The sequence below is a fragment of the Phascolarctos cinereus genome, unplaced genomic scaffold, assembly GCF_003287225.1.
Source record: "Phascolarctos cinereus isolate Bilbo 61053 unplaced genomic scaffold, phaCin_HiC Scaffold_5;HRSCAF=322, whole genome shotgun sequence".
Taxonomy (NCBI): domain Eukaryota; kingdom Metazoa; phylum Chordata; class Mammalia; order Diprotodontia; family Phascolarctidae; genus Phascolarctos; species Phascolarctos cinereus.
The window spans coordinates 480,215,306-480,240,837 of NW_027555958.1; the positions used below are offsets into that span (position 1 = coordinate 480,215,306).

Below are 25,532 nucleotides of genomic sequence, written 5' to 3' on the forward strand. Positions count from 1 at the left end.
GTATGAAATGATAGAGTTTGGAAATAAGGCCTTCATCTAACTCAAAGAAGCTTCAGTAGCTGTTATTGATGGAGCTCTGAGCTAAGCTCAGAGTTTAGTTCAGAGGGGATCTCTGCTGTCATGTAGTTTACAAAGCCAGAATACAGAATTATACATGATGGGTGTGTTAGAGAGGTGCTTGGAGGGGGGAGGGGAGTGCTAATGGGGAAAGGGTCATTACCTACCCTAATTAGTGTTAGGGAAGGATTCAAACAAGGGATTTTTTTTAAAGAACAGGAATTGAGAAAAGACCACCTGGATTGGCATGTAGGGCATCATGGGTAATTTTGGAGAGGGCAATTTCAGTTGAGTGACAAGAAGAGAATGAGAGGTGAGGAGGCACTGAGTGTACATGGCTTTTTAGAAGGCATTTGGCTGAGGAAGGGAGGAGAAATTCATATGATAGGTAATGGGTAGGGCTAGGGACTAAGGAGACATTTGCAGAAATCCAGGAGACATGGGTGTGATTGTAGGCAATCAGAAAGGGCCTAGTAGATAAGAAAAGATTGAATAGAGGATAATAAAGGCTAAATCCTTTGGAGAAGGTAGGAAGGGATAGGATCAAATATGGGAGGTGAGTTTTGCCACGTTTTCAAAAAGCAGCAGAGGAAGTGAGGAAACAATGAAGGATGAAGTCAAAGAGTTGTGGGAGGGAATATAAGATAAGAGGATAAGAACCAGGGGAGCTCTCAGAAAATTGCTTTGATTTCCTCCATACAGTACATGGCAAAGACATCAGCCAAGACGGTGAATTTCATGGGAAACTTGAGGAGAGAAGAGGTTCAGAATTGCCATTATGGTGAGTGTAATAGAGAAGCAATTTTTGAAGAGTGGAAAGATTGTCTTGCTGAAGCGAGGGCCTAGTTGAGATAGATGATGATGATGATGATGATGATGATGATGATGGCGATGTTCAGTCATTTTTCAGCCATTTCTGACTCTCCTCCACCCCATTTGGGGTTTTCTTGGCAAAGATACAGGAGTGGCTTGCCATTTCCTTCTCTAGCTCATTTCATAGATGATTAAACCGAGGCAAGTGGGATGAAGTGACTTGCCTAGGGTCACACAGCTAGTAAGTGTCTGAAACCAAATTTGAACTCAAATCCTCTGGACTCCAGGGCCAGCACTCTATCCATGGTGCCACCTCGTTGCCCTGGTTCAGATTAGATAACGCAAATTTGTGATGGACTTGCCAATCTGATCATATGACTTCTTCTAGTTTAGCTCAGTAGCATGAGTTAGAGCAGGGGAAGCAGATGGAGAATAAATCTCCATTAAGGTTTGGTTTTTGGCAAGACACAATCAAGGGAGCAAAAACCTGGAAGGTAGAGGCTTGTAGAGTTGAATTTGTTCACTAGGGACTTGAGACTTTGAAGAAAGGAAAATGTAGCCTCTAGAGTAAGTGATGATCTGGAAAAGTAACTGAAAGGTGGAGAGCTTGACATCATGCTGAGATGAGGAATAGGGGGCAGGCTAGGAGGAAGGCATAGACAAAGATGAAAGGAGAGGAAACTATGATCAAATGAAAGAATTTCAGAGTTCTTTATTGTGAAGGCAAAACACCTAAAAGTGAGAGCAAGAGCAAAGAGGAGTATCTGGCCATGGGAGTTGAGACAGTTGAGCAAGTCTTAACTAGTGGGTCTAAATGAGAGAAGGTACAGCCAGTCCTGGAAAAGATAGCCAAAAAGCAGTGTCATTCAAGGTGGGTGGAACCTTGCTGAGAACCAGAAGATGGAGAAGCATGGAGAGCGGAGGTATAAAATGACTTGAAATGTGAGGCTTCTAGAGCAGAATTTACTGGAAGGAGGAGGCAGATATGGAGTTGGACATGGTGGAGGGAGGCTTGAGGTGGATGGGGGTTAGGGAATGGGCAGCAGGAGTTAGGGAGTCAGCTTGATCTTTGACAATTGCAGATTCAATATCACAAAAATCAGGCTAGCAGACTTTAGGGTTATCTTTCATTCCTCTCTCATACTTACAACACATTTCCAGTCAGTTATCAAATATTGCCTTTTCTGCCTCCTCAACATCTTTCACATGCATTTCCATTTCTCCTTCTCTCCACTCCCACAGCCTACCACCATAGTTCAGGTGTTGCAAGACAGAATTAGGCAGCAGTTTGGAACTGTGGTATGAGTGCAAGTTAGTAGTTGAGGGTGACACTTAGTTGTGAGCCTGGTGGTCCTGTCAACAGGAATTGAAAAGTTGGTAGGAGGAGAGAAGATGAATTCTGTGTTGGCTGTATTGAACTTTAGATAACCTTCAGACATCCAGTTCAAAATGTCTAATAGGCAGTTGGTAATGTGGGAGGTCATGAGAGAGGTTAGGGCAATATAAATATAATCCTTAGGTGTTTAATAAATGCTAGTTAAAATGAAATGAGTCTGAATATTCATCAATTGACCTATTACAAAATTCACTCCTTATACCATGTGATTACTTTCTGAAAGAATATAATATACACTACTCTATTATACACTGTATATTATACACTGTAGGTATAATAAATGCTGTGTATTATACACTGTAGGTATAATATACGCTGTATATTATACAGTGATGAGAAGTCCTATTTATATAATATCTACATTTCTAGAGTCCTTTGAGATTTACATGATCAGTTCCTCTTAATAACCCTGTAAAGTTATTATTGTTCCAAGCCATCATTATCCCCATTTTGCAGATGAGAAAGCTGAAGCTCAAAGACAGTGAATGACTTGCCTAAAGTGGCAAGGTCAAGTTGGAAAGGACAGCCTGGGACATCTCATCCAAACCTCCACTTTAAAAGTGATTCTTGTTTGCAGCATTCCATACAGGTAGCCATCTGGCCCCTATTGCTGTGAAGCCATTCCCTCTTGTGGAAGACTAGGAAGTGTTTCCTTGGGTGAGTTTCAATGTATATCTTCACCCACTGCTCCTGGCTCTGCCCTCTGTGGTCAAATAGGACAAATCCAGCCCTGCTTTGATCTGATAGATCTCCCCTGCTTTGTGCCTTCCTTCTTTAGACTCAACATATCTGGGTCTGCCAATGGACCCAAAGGGCATGGACGTGAGCCATTTTAGACTTCTTGTTGTGTTTCGTTTGGGCACTTTTTGAGCTTATTAATGACTTTCCTCAACTGTGTTGCTCAGTATTGAAGCCCAAACTCTGGATATGGGCTGAGCAGAGCAGAGAACCCTCTTTGCTCTTCTTAGTCATGGAGGTGATACCTCTCCAGGCAGTCTAAGATCCAGGTCATTGTCTGACTGCTGTGGTACTGTTTACTTGCATTGAACTTGGCCCTGCTAAAACCACCAGATCTCTTCCCTCAATACGTAAATTCCTACTACCCCACATCCCTACCGGCTGCCAACTGTTTTCTTGGAACAATGCATTTTGTAGCAGATCCCCATGAATACCCATCATCTACTATTAGGAATTAGGAGTGAAACCCAAGTGTCCTATATGGGAATGTTCATGGATTCAGGAGCCAACTCTAGAATGAATAGACTGTAATCTGTCATCATGGTGATCAGGGTGAGCTTTTCCCCTTAGGGCTAAACATAGGGACTCCATCATCTCATTGCTTTAATGGATGTTTGTTCAAAAAAAAGAAGAGATGCTCATTTAGGGGTGTCTTATTTCAATGCCACAAGCCCCTTAAACATCTGTTGATTTTGACTCTTTAGCTCATTTTATGAAAAGAAACAACAACAATCGGGGGTGATATTGTATACTTTATGGAGCCTCTGAAGGCATTCCAAGTACTCACCTGCCTCTCTCTTAATTGCCCCCATGTGGATGGGCTGATCGTTAGAGAAGCCCATTCTCATGGTCAGGCTGCCTTGCCAGCCAGGGCTGTGGTCCAGCTCCCAGCCACTGGAGAGATGGCCAGCATTGTGACTAGACTGGGTGGGGCCCTAGTGCTATTGAGGAAATGGGGAAGCTTGGAAAAGGGCTGGTTTTGAGAGGAGGGATAATGAGCTTTATTTGGCATGCCTCCATCAATTCTGGGACTCCTAATAGAAAGCTGGAGGTCTAGAAGAACTAGAGATCAGGGAGCTATAGTCAGGTGTGTTGATATGGGAATCAGTTGCTTAGCATATAAAATTAAACCATGAGAACTGATATCATCACATGAGGGCATAGAGACAGCTGATGATGGTACAGCAACAGAGACTGAAAAGAAGGGTCAGAGAGGTAGGAGAAGCCAAAGAGAAATGTGGCTTCAAAATCCATAGGAGATGACATAAGAGAAGAAAGGCATTGATAGTGTCAGATGCTCCAGAGAGGTCAAGAAGGGTAAGAGCTGAGAAGTGAGTCAGGGATTGGGCAGGGCAGGGCCAGGAAAGAAATGTCCCCATTGCTAGCTTACTGTTCTAATGAATTATTCCTGCTACCTAGGGTTTACTCTGCACTGCATTCATTTGCAGAAGGACTAACATCTTGTGGTTGAAAGAAAACTGGTTTGGGGTCAGAAAACCCGAATTCAAACCCTGTCTCTGTCATTTCTTACTTTGAACAAGTCACTTAATCTTCTGGGCCTCAGTTTCCTCACCTATAAAATGAAGGACTAGAACTAGAATGTCCTCTTATGTCCCTTCTGGCTGAAATCTATGATCCTGTCACTTCAAGTGCTCTCAAGCACCCTCTAAACTCATTCCACTGGGGCAAAGCCCTGAGATTCCCTACCCTAATTTTGTCTTAGAAGAGAGGTCCCTCCTAGTCCTGAATTCATTCATCAAGTCATTGATCTGAGTGTGAAGTCTCTTCCCCTTTGTTTCTCAAAGGTGTTTATTTCTTTTTGCTTATTTCTAGGCAAAATCATACTATTGTAAGTGAGATGATTTCTCTGGTGTTGTTTTAAGAAATTTGTGAATACAATGTCTCCTGTGTAACCACAGGGCTTTGTGGAGCTGGTATTTGGATGGAAAATGACATGAGTTTCCCTGGCAGAGGGAAGGTGCCAGGATGGGTGTCTTCCTTCTGAGTGGGGCAGACGCTGAGTCTCCCCCTTCCATTGTGAATTTCCTTCCATCTTATTTTCACTATTTTCTTTCTCAGCTCTCTTTTTACCCTATCCTTGTTACCTCATCTTCTCCCCCAACCCTGCCACCCCCACGTCACCCACCCCTCCAAGAGGGTGAACCACCTCATAGTACACAGGTCAGCCCCAACTTTTCTTGCAAACTACCTTAGTAATGATGACAGTTTTAAGAATATAAGAATACTGAGAACCTTTTCATATATATAATAAGTAAACAGTTTGATTTTAATGAGTGCCTTGTAGCTAGTCTCTAATGTTTTCCTCATATTTCTTCTGGATCTTTTATATTCCATTTTCCATTGAGCCTGGTTTTTGTGTGTGTGTGTGTGTGTGTGTGTGTGTGTGTGTGCATGTTACAAAGATCTGAAAATCTTTCACTTCATCAACTATCCATTTTTTCCCCTTCAGGATGATAATCAACTTTTCTGGGTAAGTTATTCTTGGATGCAATCTCAGCTCTTTTGCTCTTTGAAATATGATATTCCATGGCCTACAGTTAGCAAACATTTATTAAGTGCTTACTGAATGCCAGCTTTTGTGCCAAGAGGAAGCTGAGAATGTCACAGTGCACAAAGCTCTTGACCTGGAGTCAGGAAAAGCTCAGTTCAAATCCAGTCTCAGACACTTCTTAGAAGTGTGACCCTGGGCAAGTCATTTAACCTCTGCCTCAGTTTCCTCTACTGTACAATAGGGATAATAGCAGCACCTGCCTCACAGGGTTGTTGGGAGACTCAAGACAATATTTGCCAAGTGCTTAGCTTGAGGCCTGGCATACAGTAGATACTTTATAAATACTTATTTCCTTCTCTTCTTCCTACCTCCTCTTAAGGACGGGAAGGGTACCCAGAACAGTAAAAATGTGATTTATGCCCTCAGTGAGATTATCCTCTAATGTTGTTCTTTGTCCTTTGTTCTGTGACATCAGGGAGGTGATGCCATGACCTGCAAATGAATTGGATTTAAGTGAGGGAGAGCTGTGCAATGTACATGAGCAGAACTAGAAGAACAGTGTACACAGTAACAGCAATATTGTATGATGAAGAACTATGAATGACTTAGTTATTCATAGCAATACAATGATTCAAGACAATCCCAAAGGACTTATTATGAAAAATGCCATCTGCTTCCAGAGAAAAATGTGATACCAGCTGAATACAGACTGAAGCATACTATTTTTCTTTCTTTCTTTCTTCCTTTCTTTCTCTTTTGAGTTTTCTTGCAGAAAATGTTTTGCATGATTGAACATGTATAACCTATATCTGCCCTCAGTTTCTTAGAAACTTCCCTCAGTTTCCCAGAGAGGGCAGGAACCCTAAAGCTCTGGCCATGAAGGGCCCTTGTGTATTGTCAGCAGCCTCACTCTCTCCTCCAGAGCCCTCCAGGTCCAGTGGCAAGATATAGTTGAGGATGAATGGTGATGACCCTCTCATCCTCTAATGGGATACACAGCAGGCCAACAACTAGCTACATACAGTGTGTGTGTGTGTGTGTGTGTGTGTGTGTATGTGTGTGTGTGTATGTGTGTGTGTGTGTGTGTGTGTGTGTGTGTGTGTCTGTGTATGAGAATGTATCTACAACGGAAGGCCCTCAGGGGAGAGGAAGACTGGGAAAGGTCTCCAACAGAAGCAGGGATTTGAACCCAGAAAGCCAGGAGGTGGGAGGTAAGGGGGGAAACCTTACAGTCTTGGGGTACAGCCCGTGAAAAGTCCTGGAGTTGGGAGATGGACCAGCCAGGAGGCTGGCATCATGGGATCATAGAGCATATGGGGAAAATTACATGTCAGAAGATGGCAAAGGTAGGGAGAGGTTGGAAAAGTCTTTTAACTGCTGCTGGATGACCTTAGGGTAGCCTGTCCCTAATGAGAGATATTAGGTTCTCTTTTCTCACCTTTATAGGTGTCACATGGAAAGCATCATGAAATATGGGATTTATTACCCAGGATATGGTGAGATTTCTGGGGGAGGCTGCTGTTGGAGAGACCATTGGATGTTGGGTGACAGTGAATATGGGGGGGGGATTCCCCTGGGATGCTTCCATGAAGGAGAGAGGAAGTGAGTGTGCTTTTGGCTACCTATTTTAACTCTTCCCTCATAACTAAATGTTAGCTCATTTGTGTAGAAGGACTTCCAGTGCTGCCAGAGCTCTGAATATTGGCACCCTTTGATAAATCTCTAGTTACCCCACACTAGCTACAGCTCTGCTACAGATTAAGGGATAAGAACATGAACCTGAGTGGTGGTGGGGAAACGGAAAGAAAGGATGAAGCCCAAAGACTGTATTATGACGACATGTCCCATCCGCCCTCAATGACAGAGTTTGGCAGTGAGAATGCTCCATACTTGGTATAGTACCCATAGGGCGGTGACTTAAAGGGCATTGCATGAAGCCAGAGGTGGCCAAAAGACCAACGTGAAGGCAGCCCTTGGTTATGTGAGTTTTTATGGGATGTCTGTGGTTGGTCCTGTGACCCTGGGGTTGGGTTGTCTTTGCAGAGTGAAAAGTATGCTGCTCCACCTTGAAGTCAGGATAGATCTGGGTTCAAATGCCACTACAGGCATTCACTGACTGTGGGACCCTGTGCAAGTCAATGTAACTTCTTAGGGCCTCAGTTTCCTCACCTGTAAATGGGAATCATTATAACAATGATAATGATAATAAATAATAATACTCATCCTTCTTACCTAGAAGGTTGTTGTAAGGAAAGTACTTGGCAGACCTTGAAGGGCTATAGAGACATTAATACCCTTAATGAGGTGGGGGCTTTTTCAGGCTACTTCCAGAATTTTATTCACACACATGTATACATGTGCACACACATATGCATATGCACAAGAACATGTATATACACATATAAATGCATGTTTGTATATTCCCTCTCCCCCATCATACCACCAGTGGAGTGGACTTTGGATGACATACTTTAGGAAGGCATATGTGCACATACATAACACACACACATATATGTGAGCAAATGCATATGTGTATATATATATGTTTATGTGTGTGTGTGTGTGTATGGCCCCCTCCATCAGCCACCAGTGGGTACCACACTTTAGGAAGGTATATGTGCACATACATAACACATGTATATGAGCAAATACATATGTGTATATATACCTTTATATGTGTATGTGTGTGTATATGGCCCCTCCCCCATGAGCCACCAGTGGGTGCCACACTTTAGGAAGACACATGCTCAGAGGAAGGGGACCAAGATGATGAGGGGATTTGAAACCACATCCTGTGAGGAAAAGCTGAGGGAGCATGGGGTAAAGAAGGGGACATGGGATCAAAAATTTAGAGCTGGGAGGGATCTTAGAGGCTATTCTAAAGATGAAGAAACTGAGGGACAAGGAAGTTAATGGATTTGCTCAAGGTCACAGAGATAGTGTCTGAGACAGGATTTGAACCCAGGTCTTCTTGACTCCAGTGCTCTAGCTAATATATCTCTTAACCCTAACCCTACCCTTCAAATGTGCCTAAGAAAGAGGACATGTTTAATGACTGTAGAGGACAGTGGTTATCCTTCAGATAAGGAAACTGAGGCCAAGTGAGGTTAAGCGACTTGCGTAAAGTCATACAACTAATAAATGGGAAAGTTAGAATTTGAACTCAGGTCCTTTGATTTCTCATTCAGTGTTCTTTCTACCCCACTGCACTGACTCATTAAAGAAATGTATCCTTGTGACCCTAGACACATGGTCATAATTTAAACTTTCTGAGCCTCAGTTTTCTCATCTGTAAAATGAAGGTGATGACAACACAGGGGTATTGACCTTAGAGGGTTCATGAAAATGATATATGTAAATAAAGCCCTGTACCAACTTTAAATTATGAGGTAAAGGCAAGCTGTTCTGAACAATCTGATAACATAATGCCCACATTGATGCCTCGCACAAAGTGGACTTGGCATAAAAGCTTGTGGGTGAGAACACCCCACAGCCTCAGCACACTCTCTCTATCACCCTTTGGATGGTTCATTGGGAATGGGGTATTCCATGTCTGACGGCCCTAGGGCACCATTGGAAGAATACTGGGGTCTCAAAGATGTGTTTTTGTGTCTGGAGTGTGCTTGGGGCAAAGAGGAACAAGGGCCCTTTGTGTCCAGAGCTTTGGGGTTCCTGCCCTCTCTGGGGAACTGAGGAAGTTTCTGAAAAACTGAGGGAAGATATAGGTTATACATGTGCAATCATGCAAAACATTTTGTGCAAGAAAACTCAAAAGAGAAAGAAATGAATGAAGGAAAGAAGAAAGATAGTATGCTTCAGTCTGTATTCAGCTGATACCAGTTTTTTCTCTGGAAGCACATGGCATTTTTCATCATGAGTCCTTTGAGATTGTCTTGAATTGCTATGAATAACTAAGTCATTCAAAGTTCATCATACAATATTTTGTTACTGTGTACAGTGTTCTTCTGGTTCTGCACACTTCACTTTGCATCAGTTCATGTAAGTCCAGGTTTTTCTTAAATCATACTGTTTGTCATTTCTTATAGCACAATGGTATCCATTACAATCCTATACCACAACTTTATCAGCCATTCCCCAATTGATGACCATCCCCTCAATTTCTAATTATTTGCTCCTACAAAAAAAGCTTCTTCAAATATTTTTGTACAAGTAGGTTCTTTTTTCTTTTTTGATCTCTTTGGGATACAGACCTAGTGGTGGTATTGCAGGATCAAAGGGTAGGCATAACTTTATAGCCCTTTGGGCATAGTTCCAAATTGCTCTCCAGAATGCCTGGATAAGTTCACAACTCCACCAACAGTGTGTTAGTGTCCCAGTTTTCCCACATCTCCGCCAGCATTTAGCAATTTCCTTCTGTCACAGTCACCAAAGTGATGGGTGTGGTCACTTCCTATTTCTACTCTTTATGTATCATCTATACATAGATGGCTGTTTGTGTGTGGAGTCTCCCAATAAGTCTGGGCTCTTTTTGCCTTTCTTGGTATCCTTATTGATTAGCTCTATGTACATATATGGAAAGTGCTCAGTGAATGTTTGCTGAGTGATAAATATTTATATAGCATTTTCAGATTTCCCAGGGCTAGATATCTAACATCTCGTTGGGTACTGACCACAATCCTGGAGTGTGGAGACCATTATCATCCCCATTTTAGAGCTGACTCCAAGGCCATCCCTTCAACCCACTCATGTTGAATGACTTATCCGAGGTCACACAGGCAACAGGTGGCAGAAGGATTCTCTGAATCTGAGTCCTTTGACTCTAGTCAGCTTTCTTCTCACTGAATCCTGCCAACTCCTTAGTAATGGTGTGCTTTGAGGTCCAAGTGTTTAAAGGGCCTCTCTCTCAGCTTGTTCTGTTTAGCCCCCAAGAGCAGAATAAGGAGCAATGTCTGTGGGTGGGAGCAGGGGCTGGGGGTAGCTGCAAAGAGGCACCAGTTTAAGCTCAATGTTAGGAAACATTTCCTAATGATTAAGGTTGTCCTAAGTGGGATGGGCTGATGACCACTTGTCAGGTACATTATGGTGGGTATCCCTTCACATATGGCTTGGGCTAGATGGCTGCTCTCCAATTCTGGCTCTTTGTGATTTAAATGGTGCTTCCTTAAGATATGCAAAGAGCATGTGTATCTATATTGATATCTAGTCTATATCTGTATAATCTGCTTCTAATCCTGCTTCTAACTCTATAACTCTCTTTTTCTGTCTTTCTCCATCCATCCATCCATCCATCCATCCCTCCATCCATCCATCCATCCATTCATCCAGTCTCACTTGATCCTCACAAAAAGTTTGTGATTACTCTTATTTCAGAGATGGGGAAACTGAGGATCAAAGAAGTTAAATGAACCTGTATTCCTGGACGTCATGCTTCTTTCCATTAGAAATATCCATTATGAATAAAATGAACATCTTGTTTCTCTATCTTCATATCAAAAGTATCACCATCTAAATGTTCCGTTAATGAAGTTAAGCAATGTTCTGCTCTTGTTTCTTCTAGTCTAGGTTCTGTTTGTGTGCTAGGTTGGCTTGGCCTGTGTTTGGGTGGTCTGTTTCTCCCTTCATTTCTGCTGTTTGTTCTTTAAATTGTGTGTTTTTAGAAGGAACTTGAGAAGGGTTTCTCTTTTCTGCATTGATTTGTTTCTGAAGCTGCTTAGTTTACCTCATGTGCATCTGCTTCTTTTTCCAAATCTGAGCTTCACCCATTTCTCACTGATTAGACTTTTCCCCTTTCTTTCACATGGATGGCAAGGCTACCCAGGCACTTTTTGTTTCTTCAGGTCAATCTCTTTGCTCATGACAGTGGACATGAAATGACCATTGGGACCAGATCTTTTCATTGCTTACTAATGGCAGCATCCTAAAAGTCTAGTGTGCTGGGTAAAGTCCAACAAATGCTGAAAAAATTATCGTGTTTGGGCTAAAGTCATAGAAATGCATTGTATTCCTTACCTAGAAGCTCATTCTCATATTAAGGGTGAAGGGTGAGAGAGAATGAGAGGGAAAGTGTCACGAATAGGTCGGCATCATTTAAATTAACAAACATTTATTTGTCAAAAAGATGGTGCTAGAACATAAGGCTGCCCACACACCCTTCTGTTTCTGCTTTGAATTCAGGAGGTGCTCTATTGGACTTGTTCTGCTCTGGAGTCTCAGTGAAGAAAGTGACTGGTCATAAGGTCTGGTATCCCACAACTCATGCTTTTAAAATATACCTGCTCATGCTGCTTCATGTTCTTATAAATTATCTCTCTCTTGTACTTAGGAAATTTAAAGAATGAACTGTAGAATCAGGGGACCTAGGTTCAGATTCTGCCTCTGATATATGGATACATATACACATATGTATACATGCACATTCACACATGTACACACACATATGTGTGTGTATATATATATATATATACATATGTGCACATCTACATTTTATACACACATATAAATTTCTTGAGAGTAGAGATTATTTCATTCTTTGATATGTCCCCCAGTACTTAGCACAATGCCTAGTATATAGTAGGTGCTTAATAAATTCTTGTTGATTGTTTACTGTATGACCCTGGGTAAGTCACTTAAACTCTTAGTGCCCCAAGTGACATTTTAAGACCCTTCGACGGAGTTCACAAAGTCAAAACTATTTTCATAATTATACTAAGACATCTTAATCTCTAATACAACAAATATGAACAGATATAACCCACATAAACAAAAGTTCTTTGGGAAGTCTTCAATATTTTTAAAGAGTGTATAGGGTCCTGAGACCAGCAGCTTTGAGAATGGCTGCTCTAAGGCTCAGGATTACAGGTGACTCACTGTTTTACATCAACGGAGAGAGTTTCTATCTGCAGATTTCCCTACATGGATGAACTCATTCCTGGACCACAATCATAACACATGTGTGTATATAACACCTCAGAGAGAGCAGATGGAAAGCTGGCTCCCAGGTCAGAAGACCTGGGTTCAAGTCCCCACTTTGACACATGTCTGTATAATCTCAAAACCCACCCACCAACCCACCCAAAGTCTCTAAGACTTATAAATTGCAGATTTTCCTTGAGAAAGGCAGTTCTTCACTTGGCTTCCTGGGCCAAGGAAATCGTAGGTCACATACACATACATGTATACATAGATAATTATATATATATATGTGTGTGTGTGTGTGTGTGTGTGTAAATACAGATACACAAACATATACACATGTATATATGCACATGGAGAACTTGATGGCTTATAAAGCATTTTCTCATAACAACCCTGAGAGGTAATTAGTGTGCTATTTTTTCTGTCTTCAAGATGAGGAAACAGACTTTGAGAGGCTGAAGATTTTTACTAAGGTCAGACAACTAGTGAGAGTCAGAGTCAGGACTTGAACTGAGATCCCTTCTGCCTCCAAGTGCAGAGTACCTGCCTCTCACTTACCTCCCATCCAGAGACAATGGGCTCTAAGCTGCTGCTGGCACGTGGCACCCCAGCTCCCATCCCTCTGCCTTTTCCTAACAGTTGTCCTTGCCTGGAATAAATCTTCTTCCTCCCCTCTGCCTCCTGCCTTCCCTGTCTTCCTTTAGATTCCAGCTCAAATCCCATCTTCTACAAGTTTTTCCTGATCTCCTTCAATGCTGATGCCTTCCCTCAGAGATCACCTCCAATTTCATCTTTTGTTGTACTGAGTTGTTTGTATGTTGTTTCCCCTGTTAGAACATGAGCTCCTTGAGGGCAGGGACTGTCTTATGCCTCTCTATGTATCCTCAGCACTTAGCCTAGAGCCTGGTACACAGCAGGCACTTAATGAATACTTGCTGATTTGCCTTTTTATGTCCACATGCCTTGAGGAGCCCAACATTCCACTGGGTTCACAAAAATCTGCAGTCCAGACTTCACTTTTCCTCCCGCCCTCATGTCCAAGGTCTCTTCTCTCCTAGGTGACCATGGCCAGCACTGGAATCAATGGAGGAGAGTCACTGGAAACCTGTGAGAGGGTCCTCTTTGCTCTCCGCATGGCCACGTGGAATCAGATTTTGGATCCCTGGGTGTACATCTTGCTGAGGAGAGCTGTCCTCAAGAACCTCTACAAGGTCGCCCAGCAGTGCTGTGGAGCTCGAGCCATCATCAGCTTTCATGCCTGGGAGCTCAGCTCCATTAAGAATTCCTTAAAGGTTGCAGCTATTTCAGAGAGCCCCTCTACTGAGAAAACAAGCTCACAGCCACCCACCCTCATGGGGCAATGAGCCCATGGAGGTGCAGTAAAGATGAGAAGAGGCTGAGGCCATTATCCTGTTCATCCGATAATTACAGCCTGCAGGTTTGAGGGCTGGGGCTGTCATAGCTGACATGGTTGTATATAGTCATTGAATTAACTGGATAATTGCAAATCTTTGCTTTGCTTTGTGTAGACACAGCCTCAAGGCAAAGTGTGTGATGAAATGACATGAGGGCCATAGACTGAGGTCAACTTTGTGGTTGACTGTGTTGGTGACTAGGTGCATTCTCCAAGGTTGACCCAGGAGCCCACAAATGAGCACTTAGATACCCTATCTAGAGCTGAGCTGGAGGGGGGCTCAGATACCATCATTATACAGATAAGGGAACCGGGGCCAAGGGAGCCTATTGACTTACCTAGGACCACATGGAACAAAATGTGAAAGGTGGCCTGGGGAATCCACATGGCTCCATCTGGCTGGCTGGTCCCCAGCTCTGTCAGGAGGCCCATGAGGCACACTTGGTGGGTTGATGTTGCTGCATGTTTCTGGTCTGGTCTGATCTCTCAGTGATTGTGGAGGCCATCCTAGGCCAAGTCACAGAATTATAGAATTTCAGAGTGGGAAGGGGCCATCTTGTATGACCCAAACCTGAAAAGAATCCCCATTACAGGTTAGCTGGCAAGAGATCCTTAGTCTGGAGACCTCTGGGCAGTCCAAGGTACTTCTGCCCCAGCCCATTAATTTCCTATTCTGAGGTACGTTTAGGATACATGAACATTGTGTGTGTGTGTATGTGTGTAGTCAGTCTATACATTTCTTAACAGTCAGTGTACAAAACCTCAGATTGGGCTTATGGAGATTATCAACCTAAGAAGTAGGCACCAAAGCTGTATCCAATTGAAATCTATTCTGTAGGACTTTATCGAGGACGTACTATGTGCCAGATACTGTGCTGGGAAGTGAGGATAGACACCAAACTAGAACAGTCCCTGCCTTCAAGGTGGTAGGTGAGGGGATGGGCATGGACATAACATGTATACAGGTGACTGAACCCAAAAGGTCCACAAAGTCTTTATGGGTAGCATGAACAATGGGGTGCATTGGGAAATTTTGCGTATCTTGTAGGAGGTAGCCTTTATTCTGAGCCCTCACCAATTTAGATTTCTTTGGCAAGGCCTCTATACCACCAGAGCTGGTTGGTTGCAGCCCTCCAAGGCCACCACCTAAATGTGATCTGTATCAGTGGATGGACTACTCACATGGAGGATATCACAGTTCCTGGAAATGGTCAAGTCAGGAAATGAGAGTTGGTGGGCTTTCACTAGGGGAATCACCAAAGAGGAGCTTTTCACCTGAATGATGTCGGGGGCATCAGTCTTATCCAGGGAAGCTAAAATTGAAGGAGCAGCCCCATTAATGGTCACCCTTCAGAATTTCCATCCTGTCCATGCAGGGCTCAGCAATGTAATTGAGTAATAATTAATTTCATTGAAAGCATAGGGAAATGTGGGACCTCAGAGCGTGCCATGATTAACTTCCTCATTTTACAGATGAGGAACTCAGGGCCGGAGAGGTTCAATGACTGACTGTATTAAGTAGCAAAGCAAAGCTTCAGAAGAGTTCCATGAGTCCCAAGCTAGATTTTCCCACCTTCCCAACATTGTCTAGTGGAGTCATGTTGAGTTCCCTTAGAAGCATCACCTGAGTGAACATCAGAGCTGCTGATAGTTCCTTTCTCTCTGTGGAAGGTGGTGATATCTAGGTGGTTGTGTTTAAGAAGACCAGATGATAAGGATTTGATCCCAGTTGTACTAAGGGAGTGACCTAGAAATCTGAGCTTCTGGGGCCCATAAATTGTCCAAGCAATTTCTCAGCTGTGAGGCATTTTCAGTGTTGGATCTTGTGCTTGTCTTAGGATAAAGACCTTATGCAGATTTCCACGACTCACCTGAGCCCCCCACATATTCAGTTTCAAAATCTGATGGCAAGTGCAGCCCACGTTGACCCCACTGTCTGCTTTGCTGTTTTCTGTTCCCATTAGAATATAAGCCGCTGAAGGGCAGGGACTGCCTTATTTGCCCACATTTAATCCCTAGTGTTCAATACATGGTAAATGCTTAATCAATGTTTGATCATTTCATTCATTCATTCATTTGGAGAGACAGTTGGATGGAAGCAAACCTGAAATATGAGCTTGCTTACAGGTAGAAAGTTACATCTTCTCATAGTCAGTGCAAATATGCCAAATGGAACATGCCTAAAGCTTATGTTACCTCTCCATGCAATGTAGTAAGCAGTCTTGCCTGGTGCCTGTATTTCCAAGTGTGTGGCTATTAGAACTCCCAGGGAGGGTCTGCTTTTGGTACGAACAGAGTTGTTTTTGGTAAAATCTGTCAATGACTTTCTCTGCCACATCATTGCTGCTTCCCCTTAGGGAACTGGATGGGAAGGATGTAAATATTCTACATATCATTGCTTAATCCATTATTTGGGTGTCACAGTCCAAGGTAACAGCTGCCAAGTAATGTGGGACACTTCCAAGTGACCATCTGTTTACTCTGCCATTGTAATGGTGTGCTAAATGCATGCACTGCCTTGGACTTTATGAAGTGAATTATCATGTGTTCTCTGTCCTGGCTGACATGTAGAAAAGGTTCCACAGTGATGTGTATATTTGGTTGCTTGTAGTCTATGTACCAGTATAGTAATGAATGTAATGCTTCATTAAATGTAAAAATTTAAATAAAATGTTTGTTTCACAAGTTGAGCATACCAGCATTTTCAAAGTAGGGACTGGCACTTTTGGAAAGCCAGAGGGGAAGGTCCAGGGGTCATTGGAGGGGAACTGGGACTCACTATTAACCTCTGGACACATTGTGATTGGGTGACCTTGGTTCATGGAGAAAGTGCTGACTTGCATCCACCATCCAGGAGTTCTCCTTCTTAGAGAAATCACAGGTCCAGTCCCAAGCCTTCCTCTTATCATCATCATCACCATCATCATCATCCCATTATGATATGTCAGACTCTATGCAAGCCTAAAGATCTGGGTTACAAAGAACACTGTGGATCAAAATGGGAAATTTAAGGAGACTCCAACATATAGCCTCGAAGGCATTTTCATTCTCTAGGAGCTCCTCAGGGAACATTTGGCCTCTTCTGGCTGCACCCTTTCCTCCATTCCCTCTTGGTGGTGGTGGTGGTGATGGATATGAGTGTTCAGTACCTTGCTTGGTGGTCTGGTCCGGACCATGGTGGCTTAGCCTCTGGTTATACACTGGTTAGAATTGGCAAGTATTTCACCATCTGTAAAATGAAATGGTTGGGTTAGATGCTCTCTAAATTCCTTCTAGCCTTAAACTCAGTAGGATCCTAGGAACCTACCCTTAAAGTGTGGGGTCATTCCTGAGGACTAGAATGTAAACAGGAAGATACACAAAGGCAATGAACTTTGGCTAAGATTACATGTTGGCAACAGCATGCGGTGAAATGGGCTGCTCAAAGAGGTGCTCTGAAAGGGGCTGAAGGTAATCATGGACTTCTGGCTGAATTAGCCTTCAGGCATGCTCAGTAGCCATGAAGCAATATTGGGCTAGAAAATTAAGGTGAGGTCACAGGATCTCACATTCACCTCAAAAGAGCTCAGCACAAGGTGAGAGAGAATCCTATGTGTTTATTGCTGTTGCATTTTGATCTGGTCATTTAAGTCACTGGGAGAATGAAAATGGCAGTACCCTTGGTTCTTTAAGCTGAATGAAGGCAGGATCATTTAATATCTCAGGGAAAATTTTCATTTCCATTGAGAAGAAATGAATTTTGGCTGTTCAGTTCCAACCTTCACCAGCTCAAGGGATCAGGGACCAATCTGGCTCACCAGCCATCCATTTTCACTGTAACACCAATGTTGTAAGGACTGGGTTATCATTGGAAGGAATACTGGAGGTCGTCTCAATTCTTCTAGAGATTCCAGTTGTTGGACCTATGATGGTTCTTTCTACCTTTTGACATTCACCAGGTCATGACCTGGTCCACTCTGTCTCCCATATTGTCATCTAAGATCAAAGATAAATAAACAAAACAGAGACAGAAACAATGGTGCCATGTGTGTTTATGGCCACATGGCAGCCCAGTTGTAAAGAGAAGCGGTAGCCTGTGATGCCTCTGCTACTGCATTTCTCTACACCTGAAAGTTTCTGGCATTTCTTCTTCTTCCCCTTGAAAGTCACCAAAGAAGAGTGTTATTTTGCCTGATTATGCCTTTTGTATCACATGCTCAGTGACAGTTCAGCAACCAGTTAAAAGCTGATGGGAAGCTGCCATAGGTCATACATGCATGCTTGAAATTGGGAGGAAAAGGCCCCCAATCAGTGCACCATCCAGCAGTAGGCTCACCAGTTATTCATTTTCATTGGTATCAGGTGTACATTGGCATGTTCTAAGGACTGGTTTTCACTGGCAAGTCCCCTCCATTGGATGGAGAAGCAAATGTAAAATGGTGCAAAATAATCTCAAAAGGTCAAGAATGCCTTGGAGGCTTCAGGAAAAGGCTCATGGAGAAATTCACACCTGATGAGAGGGATCTGCCCAATTTTGCCAATGGTAATCTCATTCTTTTTCCAACTGTTTGTGCACTGTCCTGTATAAAGCCCAGTCATTCCATGTTGCTTCTAGGGTTAAATACAAACTCCTCTATTTAGCATTTAAAGACTTTCACAACCTAGCTTCAACTTATGTTGCCAGCCTTAGAGGCAGGTAGATGGTGCAGTGTATGGAGCACTGGGCCTGAAATAAGGAAAACCTGAGTTCAAACCCAGCCTTGGTCACTTGCTAGCTATGTGACAAATCACTTAACTTCTGTCTTCCTGAATTTCCTCAACTGTAAAATGAGGAGAACAATACATCTATCTCTCAGGGTTGTTGTGTGGATTGAATCAGACAGGGAGCATCACAATGTACAATAAACAAGAAAAAAGAGTAATGTGTGAAAAGATATGGCATTTGATTAAAATTTAACCCCAAATTATTTAAACAAACTATTAAAAGTAAAAATTGGAAATGGAAAACAGAAATGCCATCAAAGTTGACTACAATAATTTCATCCAAAAGCTAACCAATGTAAAAAAGCTGCTACAAGGAGATTAAAGAAGTCAGCAGACTTTTTACTTACATGCTAAACAGAGAGAGAGATGGATGCTAAAGGCAATACTGGGTTATAATATAAACATTTCTATAAAATCTCATGAAGAAGGATGATAGATGATTATGAGCAACTTAATCTCATAGAGCAGAAAAGGGTATTAGGAGGTAAAACCAGTCTTTAAAAAGTTTGACAAAATAGTCAAATAATTATTCCAAAGGCGTTCAGGAATGAAAATGGAAAGAGGAGTAGAAAAAGGAGAAAAATAGAAAAGAATTGTTCAAAAGAATTACACAAACTATTTTCTCCCATCAAGGAGAGTGGATGTACCATAATTGGACCCTCATATACGAGTCTCTGAGATGCTTTTAGAGGAAGTAAAAATGGCATTTAAGAAAGCAAAGGCAGGAAGAGCAGCTAGTGCAGGGACAGAGGGCAAAAAAAAAACCATTGGTGCTGAAGGACCAGTTTACAAGGTATCAGGGTGAGGGTTAGGGTTAGGAATGGAAAAAATCCTGGACCTTATTGATTCTAAAAATGGCTCTCTCTACTGAATATGTTGGAATGTTATCTATCTATGCGTTGGGGCATTTTTGATGACAGTATTAGGAGGGCTGAAATTTTTTTGCAAATGATATTCTGGACCACCTTTTTACTATTTTATAATTGACAGAAAGAAGCCTAAAATGTAAGATTTCACTGCACGTATTGTATATTGAGTAAGAAAAAGAAAAGCATTTGACACTGCCTTGCAGGTTATTTTCCAATAAGGTTTGTCCCATTCATATATCAAGATTATTAAAGATTCCTTGGAAGTTGTTACATTAGAAGTAACTCTATTCAATGACCCTCTGAGAATAAACATTGGTTGAGCCATAAAATAAGGAGATGCATATAATGATATGTATAGATACATATATTTGTATACATACATACATACATATATAAGTACATATACATATATACATACATGTATATATACATATTATGTACAACTACATAGACATAGTTATATACAGACTGAGAGATAGATGATTGATAGAGATACGGTGTTCAAAATATCTTAGTCTTTTTGAAACACCTTGCATTTCTATATGTGCACATACAATTTCATATACATATATGTATATATATCTACACACATCTGCTAATCACCTCTTTGTCAGGAAGCAAGTAGTGTGTTTCATCATGAGTTTTCTGGAAGCCTGGTTGGGAACTGTATTCATTAGAATTTTTAAGTCTTTCAAAGCTGTTGTCTTTACACTGTTGTTGATATTGTAGAAACCATCCTCCTGGTCCTGCTCACTTCACTCTGCATCAGCTCATACAAAGATACCCATCATTCCACCTTATTGACAAAGAGATCAGGGTCTTCCAATTACTTTCTTTGCACAACTGTCCAAATCTCACCTGAAAGCTATGTTTCTTCATATGTATATTTTAGCAGTGTTTATTAAAACACAGTTCTTTTGTCTATTAGTATTGGGTATCAAAATGTTTATTCATAACTAGAAATATCTTACATCTTTTGATAACATAAATCTCTTCACACAAAAGCTTTTCCCCTCATCCTTTTCATTATTAAATTTAGTATGCCTCAGATGGATATAGAAGAATGGAGTTGGACTAGATGATTTCAAGGGCTCTTTCAGAGACAAGTCTATGATCCCATGATCTTTCTGTCTTTGATCTCCTTGTAACTGACCTAGGAACCAGGAAGACCGTGTTTGCCACAGGGGAGCTGTGTGGTCATGACCAGGCACTTAACATCTCAGAATGGCAGCTCTCTCACTGTTCTCTAAGGCTGTAAGAAACAGGCAAGTGACTGATCGGGATAAGGGAAGGGAGTTTCCATCCTGAGGGTTTGCTGTCAGACTGAAATTACAGGTCTGGACAAAATGGTGAGTGGGAAGGAACAAGCATTTATGAAGTGCCTACTGTGTGTCAAGCACTGTGCTAAGTGACTTACAAATATTATCTCTTTTGATCTTTACAGCAACCCTGTGAGGTAAATGCTCTTACGCTGCCAATTTTAAAGTTGAAGGCAAATGGAGCTTAAGTGATTTTGCCAGGGTCACACAGCTGCTAAGTGTCCAAGGTCAGAGTTAAACTCAGAGCTTCGACTCCAGGCGTAGCACTAGTGCCACCTAGTGGCCAATAAGACTCACACAAAAGAGACATACACTTGTGTAACGATGGAAAGCAAAATATTCAGGAAAGATGTTGGAGTGATTTGGATATAATGTTTGCTGTTGCAGAATAAGGTAATGTCTACACCCCCAGATTGGTTCCGTTGTTTTAACTGCTTTGGTTGGTCAAGCTGATAATGATTCTAGTCCTCAGCCAAAGGATCTATGGATGGAGGCCCAGCCTCCAACTCCTTCCCTTTGGGAGGCAGAAAGATGCACAGAATCGTTTGGAGTTCATGGGGACAAGTATGGGTGTGCTGCAACTCCAGCCTAGATTTTTTTTAGAGGAATTCCAGAACCTCTTGACCCACGAGACATTTTCCTTCCTGGAAGGAGGGAAGCCTAAAAGGCTCCAACTTTTATCATCTTTGATATTGTAAATCAATATGTAATCAGGCATTGGCTTTCCAGGGCCACTGAAAATAATGTCTCATTTTCCAGGTGGAAACATGGCTCTGACACATTTTATCCAGGCCATGGGAGGGGCTGCCATGGGTTTACTGAAAATACTGAGATGCCTGACCTATCTAGAATTCCTGGGAATATGATTTACTATCACTACCAAGGCATGAACAACAGGGCTATCAGTGAACACACACAAGAAAGAGGGATCCTTAGGAGAAGAAGCAAACTTCTACAGAAGGGAGAACTAGAACTTGGTCCCTTTGGTAAGGCAGTTGTTTCTTTCTAAAATGGCAGTCCTCTTTAAAGGCAAAGGGTAATAATAATAATGACATTTATGTGTTAAAGCACTTCGTATATGATCTCATCTGACCTTCACAGTAACCCTGTCATGTACCTATGATGAGTAGTATACCCCATGTGAACACTTGGGGTAGATTCTCTAAATTTGCACATATCAAGTTTCTTTTGAGGTGCTTTGGTTCTGCTTTGCTCATAGAGCACAGCACCTTCTCTGATGAAGGCACACCATGCTGGGCAGTCCTGTGCCAGTGTCTCCCATGTCATGCAATGAATTCCCAAGTTCTTAAGAGAGACCTTGAGAGTATCCTTGTATTGCTTCTTCTGGGGCCACCACGTGAGCCCTTGCCTTCTGACTACCGCATAAGTGTTTGCCACAAAACAGTTTTTTAGACAATGGTACCTTTGGCATTTGCACAATGTGGCCAGCCACTAGAAGTCGCGCCTTCTGCAGTAGAGTTTGAATGCCTGGCAGTTTGGTTCAAGAGAGGACCTCGGTGTCTGGTATCTTATCCTGCCAGGTGATCTTCAGAATCTTCCTAAGACAATTCAAATGGAAGTGATTCCATTTCCTGGCATGGTGCTTTTAGACTGTCCAGGTTTCACAGGCATACAACAATGAGGTCAGCACAACAGCTCTGTAGACCTTCAGTTTGGCAGTTACTGTAATACCTCTTCTCTCCCACACTTTCCTTAGGAGCCTCACAAACACTGAGCTAGCTGTGGCAACGCGTGTGTCAACCTCATCATCTATGTATATCTCTGTGGAAAGTACACTGCCAAGCTAAGTGAACTTACCACAGCATTCAAAACTTCTCCATTTGCTGTAGCCGATGGTTCCATGTATGGGTGGTGTGGTGCTGGCTGGTGGAGCACCTGTGTGTTCTAGGTGTTAATTGTCAGGCCAAAATTAGCACAGGTAGCAGAGAATTGATCCGTACATGGTGGCATCTTGGCGTCAGAAGCTGCATTGAGTACACAGCCAGTAAACATCAGTTAGCAGCATGTGAATCTCATGCTTTCTGTGAGCCGTGCCATGATCCTTGATACCTGGAGAATACTTAATTTTTTTCAAATTGAATTGGCCCCCTTTTCCTTTTTTCACAGAGGACGAGAATTCCTTTCAGGCATACCTGAGGCCAGGAGAGAGAGATAGAATGCTCTAGAACTTGTGGAGAATCCCTCTCTTCTTCCTTTACCCCTAGCAGCATCACTCCAAGCTAAACTGGGTACTACTGGGACAGACCAAGTCTAAGTCTTGTTCAAGGTAAGTGCAACTCCTACTCTGTGGAACCGATCCTCCACATGTCAGGCTTGCTGGAGAAACAGTTGTTATTCCCATTTTACAAATGAGAAAACTGAGGCTCACTAAGGTTAAGTGACTGACCTATGATCACACTCTCTGGACACTTAGTTCAACACTCCTTCCCATACCCTATCACCTCAGGGGCAGGAAATGGTAAATTACAAGTGTCATTTCATGGCTGCTTATAGAAAGGTTCAGTTATCTCAGTATTGACTCCATGTGTTTAAAATGGCAGTCAGACCATCTTCTCAGAGGGTCTCAGATTTGCCTTCACTCTTGGCAAGGCCAGTGATTTCAGGTCTGTGAAGATTAAAACACAGACATTTATGAAGCACCTAGAACATGCAAACTTTTGCATGTTCTGGGGATACAGATGCAAGACAAGACCTGTCCTGATCTTTCAGGAGCTTACACTCTCTTGTGGGGGTGGGGATGTATGCATTGGGAGTGATAGATACAGGAGGGGCTCTAGGAACATCTGAAGAGGATATAGTCAGCTTAGGGGAGCAAGGAAGGCTGCATGGAGGAGGAAGCTCCAGGGCTTGTTCTTCAAAGAAGAGACAAATCCTGAAAGAGGGAGTGGAAGAGGAGGTTATATTCTCCACTGGAGATCTCCTCCTTCATGGAGGTGGGGGATGAATGAAAGCCAAAAACATGGCCTGGGGCAGAAACCTGTTTTGGAGGCTGGTTACAGAGTGCCTGAAATGTGAGCCTGAGGAATTGCTAAATATAATCTAAGTTCCTTGGGGAGGGGGCAGGATCCAGATTGTTTCTTTTCCTGTTACTACCTTACACAGAACCAGGAACAACAGGAGGCACGGATTTAATTTCATTTCATTTATGAAGTGGCAGCAAAGTGCACAGAGCTCTGGGCCTGGAGTCAGGAAGACCTGAGTTCAAATCCAGCCTCAGATACACAATAGCTGTGTGACTCTGGGTAAGTCATTTCACCTCTGTTTGGCTCCATTTTATCAACTGTAAAATGGGGATAATAACAGCACCTGCTTTCCAGGGTTGTTATGAGGCTCAAATGAGAAAATATTTGTAAAAAGCACTTAGCAAAGTGCCTGGCACATAGGAGGTGCTATACTCTTCCTTTCCATTTTTATAGAAACAGAGTTAAGTAATGACAGATACAAAACACTGTTGTTTGGTCCCAAATATATACAAAATAAATCTGAGACTTGGGGAGAGGGCCGGCAGTGGTAGGGGTTATGAAAGGCATCATGTCTAAGGTAGAGAAGAGAAAGGAACACATTCCAGTTATGGAGCACAGTCAATGCAAAGACACAGAGGTGGGAGATGAAGCTTTGTTCCTCCAGCAAGTGAGCCAACATGACCATGCCCATAGCAGGTGTGGAGGGGGAGTGATATGTTGGGAGGGTAGGAAGAAATGTGAGAAGGGGGATGTTTGGGAAGAGTTTTAAATCAAGCCAGACAGGGGTATTGGGGATCCCCTGTAATCTGAGACAGTGAAGGACTGGTCATCTACTGTGGAGGCTGGATGGGGGAGGGGGAAGAAAGACAAGACTGCTGCCATTTGAGTCCCGGATAGAGGTGGTGGGGCTTGAGCCCCAGGCCATGTGTGGATGTGAAGGGAAGGAAGGTTCTGAGAGATGTGCCAATGGCAGAGGGGGAATGAGAAGGGGAAGAAGGCCTGTGCCACTGAGCAGGTACTAGAGACAGAGGGAAGCTTCAGAGGGAGCATTTGGGTGGGGGAGGGGAGAAACACAGAGTTCTCTTTTGGACAATTTGAGTCTGTGGTGCTTGGGGACATCAACTACCAAATGCTCCTTAGTATTTAAGAGAGGTGGCCTCAAAGTCAGGATGCCCTGAGTTCAAATAATGCCTCTGAGCCATCTTGATTGTGTGACTCTGGGTGAGTCACTTGAACACTCAGTGCTCCAGGCAACTCACTCAGACTGTCAGCCACAGAGAAGGTGCCAGCCTGCATATGTGGAGGGAGTTTCCTCCAGTGGGAGTTCCTTCCATATCAAATAAATTGTGGGTAGAATCCTGCTCCTTGTGACAATCTAAAGGGAATGCCTTGTGTTTCATGTGAGTAGGAGGCTCGATGGTAATTTAAAGGAGAAGCCAAGATGGTGGAGTAAGAAGGTAGTCACTCTCACCCTCCCCTATCAACGTTTGAAAACCCAGAAAATATCACCCCAGATAAAACCCTGGAAGAGATGAACTAGATGAAAGACAGGGAGCAGCAGTGCAGTAGCCTAGGTAGCTTGAGGGATTAATGGGAAAGGCCCGTCCTACCCTGGGGGAAGGGAAGCAGTATGGAACAGGAGGTACTCCAGCCAGCTAGCAGAAAGCCAAACTTTAGCACACCAGGAGGTGTGCCTTGGCATTCTAGAGCAAATGGGTCTCCCAGTGCCTCAGCAAAAATAAGGTAAGCAGCACTACAAAGGGCCCCAGGTAGATAAGCACCCTGCAGCATTCATCTGAAAGGAGCTGAAG

The 25,532-nt window shown here is 42.8% G+C and overlaps 1 protein-coding gene across 1 annotated transcript in view; it reads left to right on the forward strand.

The window, feature by feature from the left end:
- Positions 1–16,491, forward strand: part of PTGFR (prostaglandin F receptor) — a 40,919-nt gene extending 24,428 nt beyond the window's left edge. The window contains exon 3 of the mRNA XM_020968561.2: positions 13,451–16,491. Coding sequence (XP_020824220.1) covers positions 13,451–13,756 — 306 coding nt within the window. The 3' untranslated portion in view covers positions 13,757–16,491. The remainder of the gene's footprint in view (positions 1–13,450) is intronic.
- Positions 16,492–25,532: the final 9,041 nt, after the last annotated feature.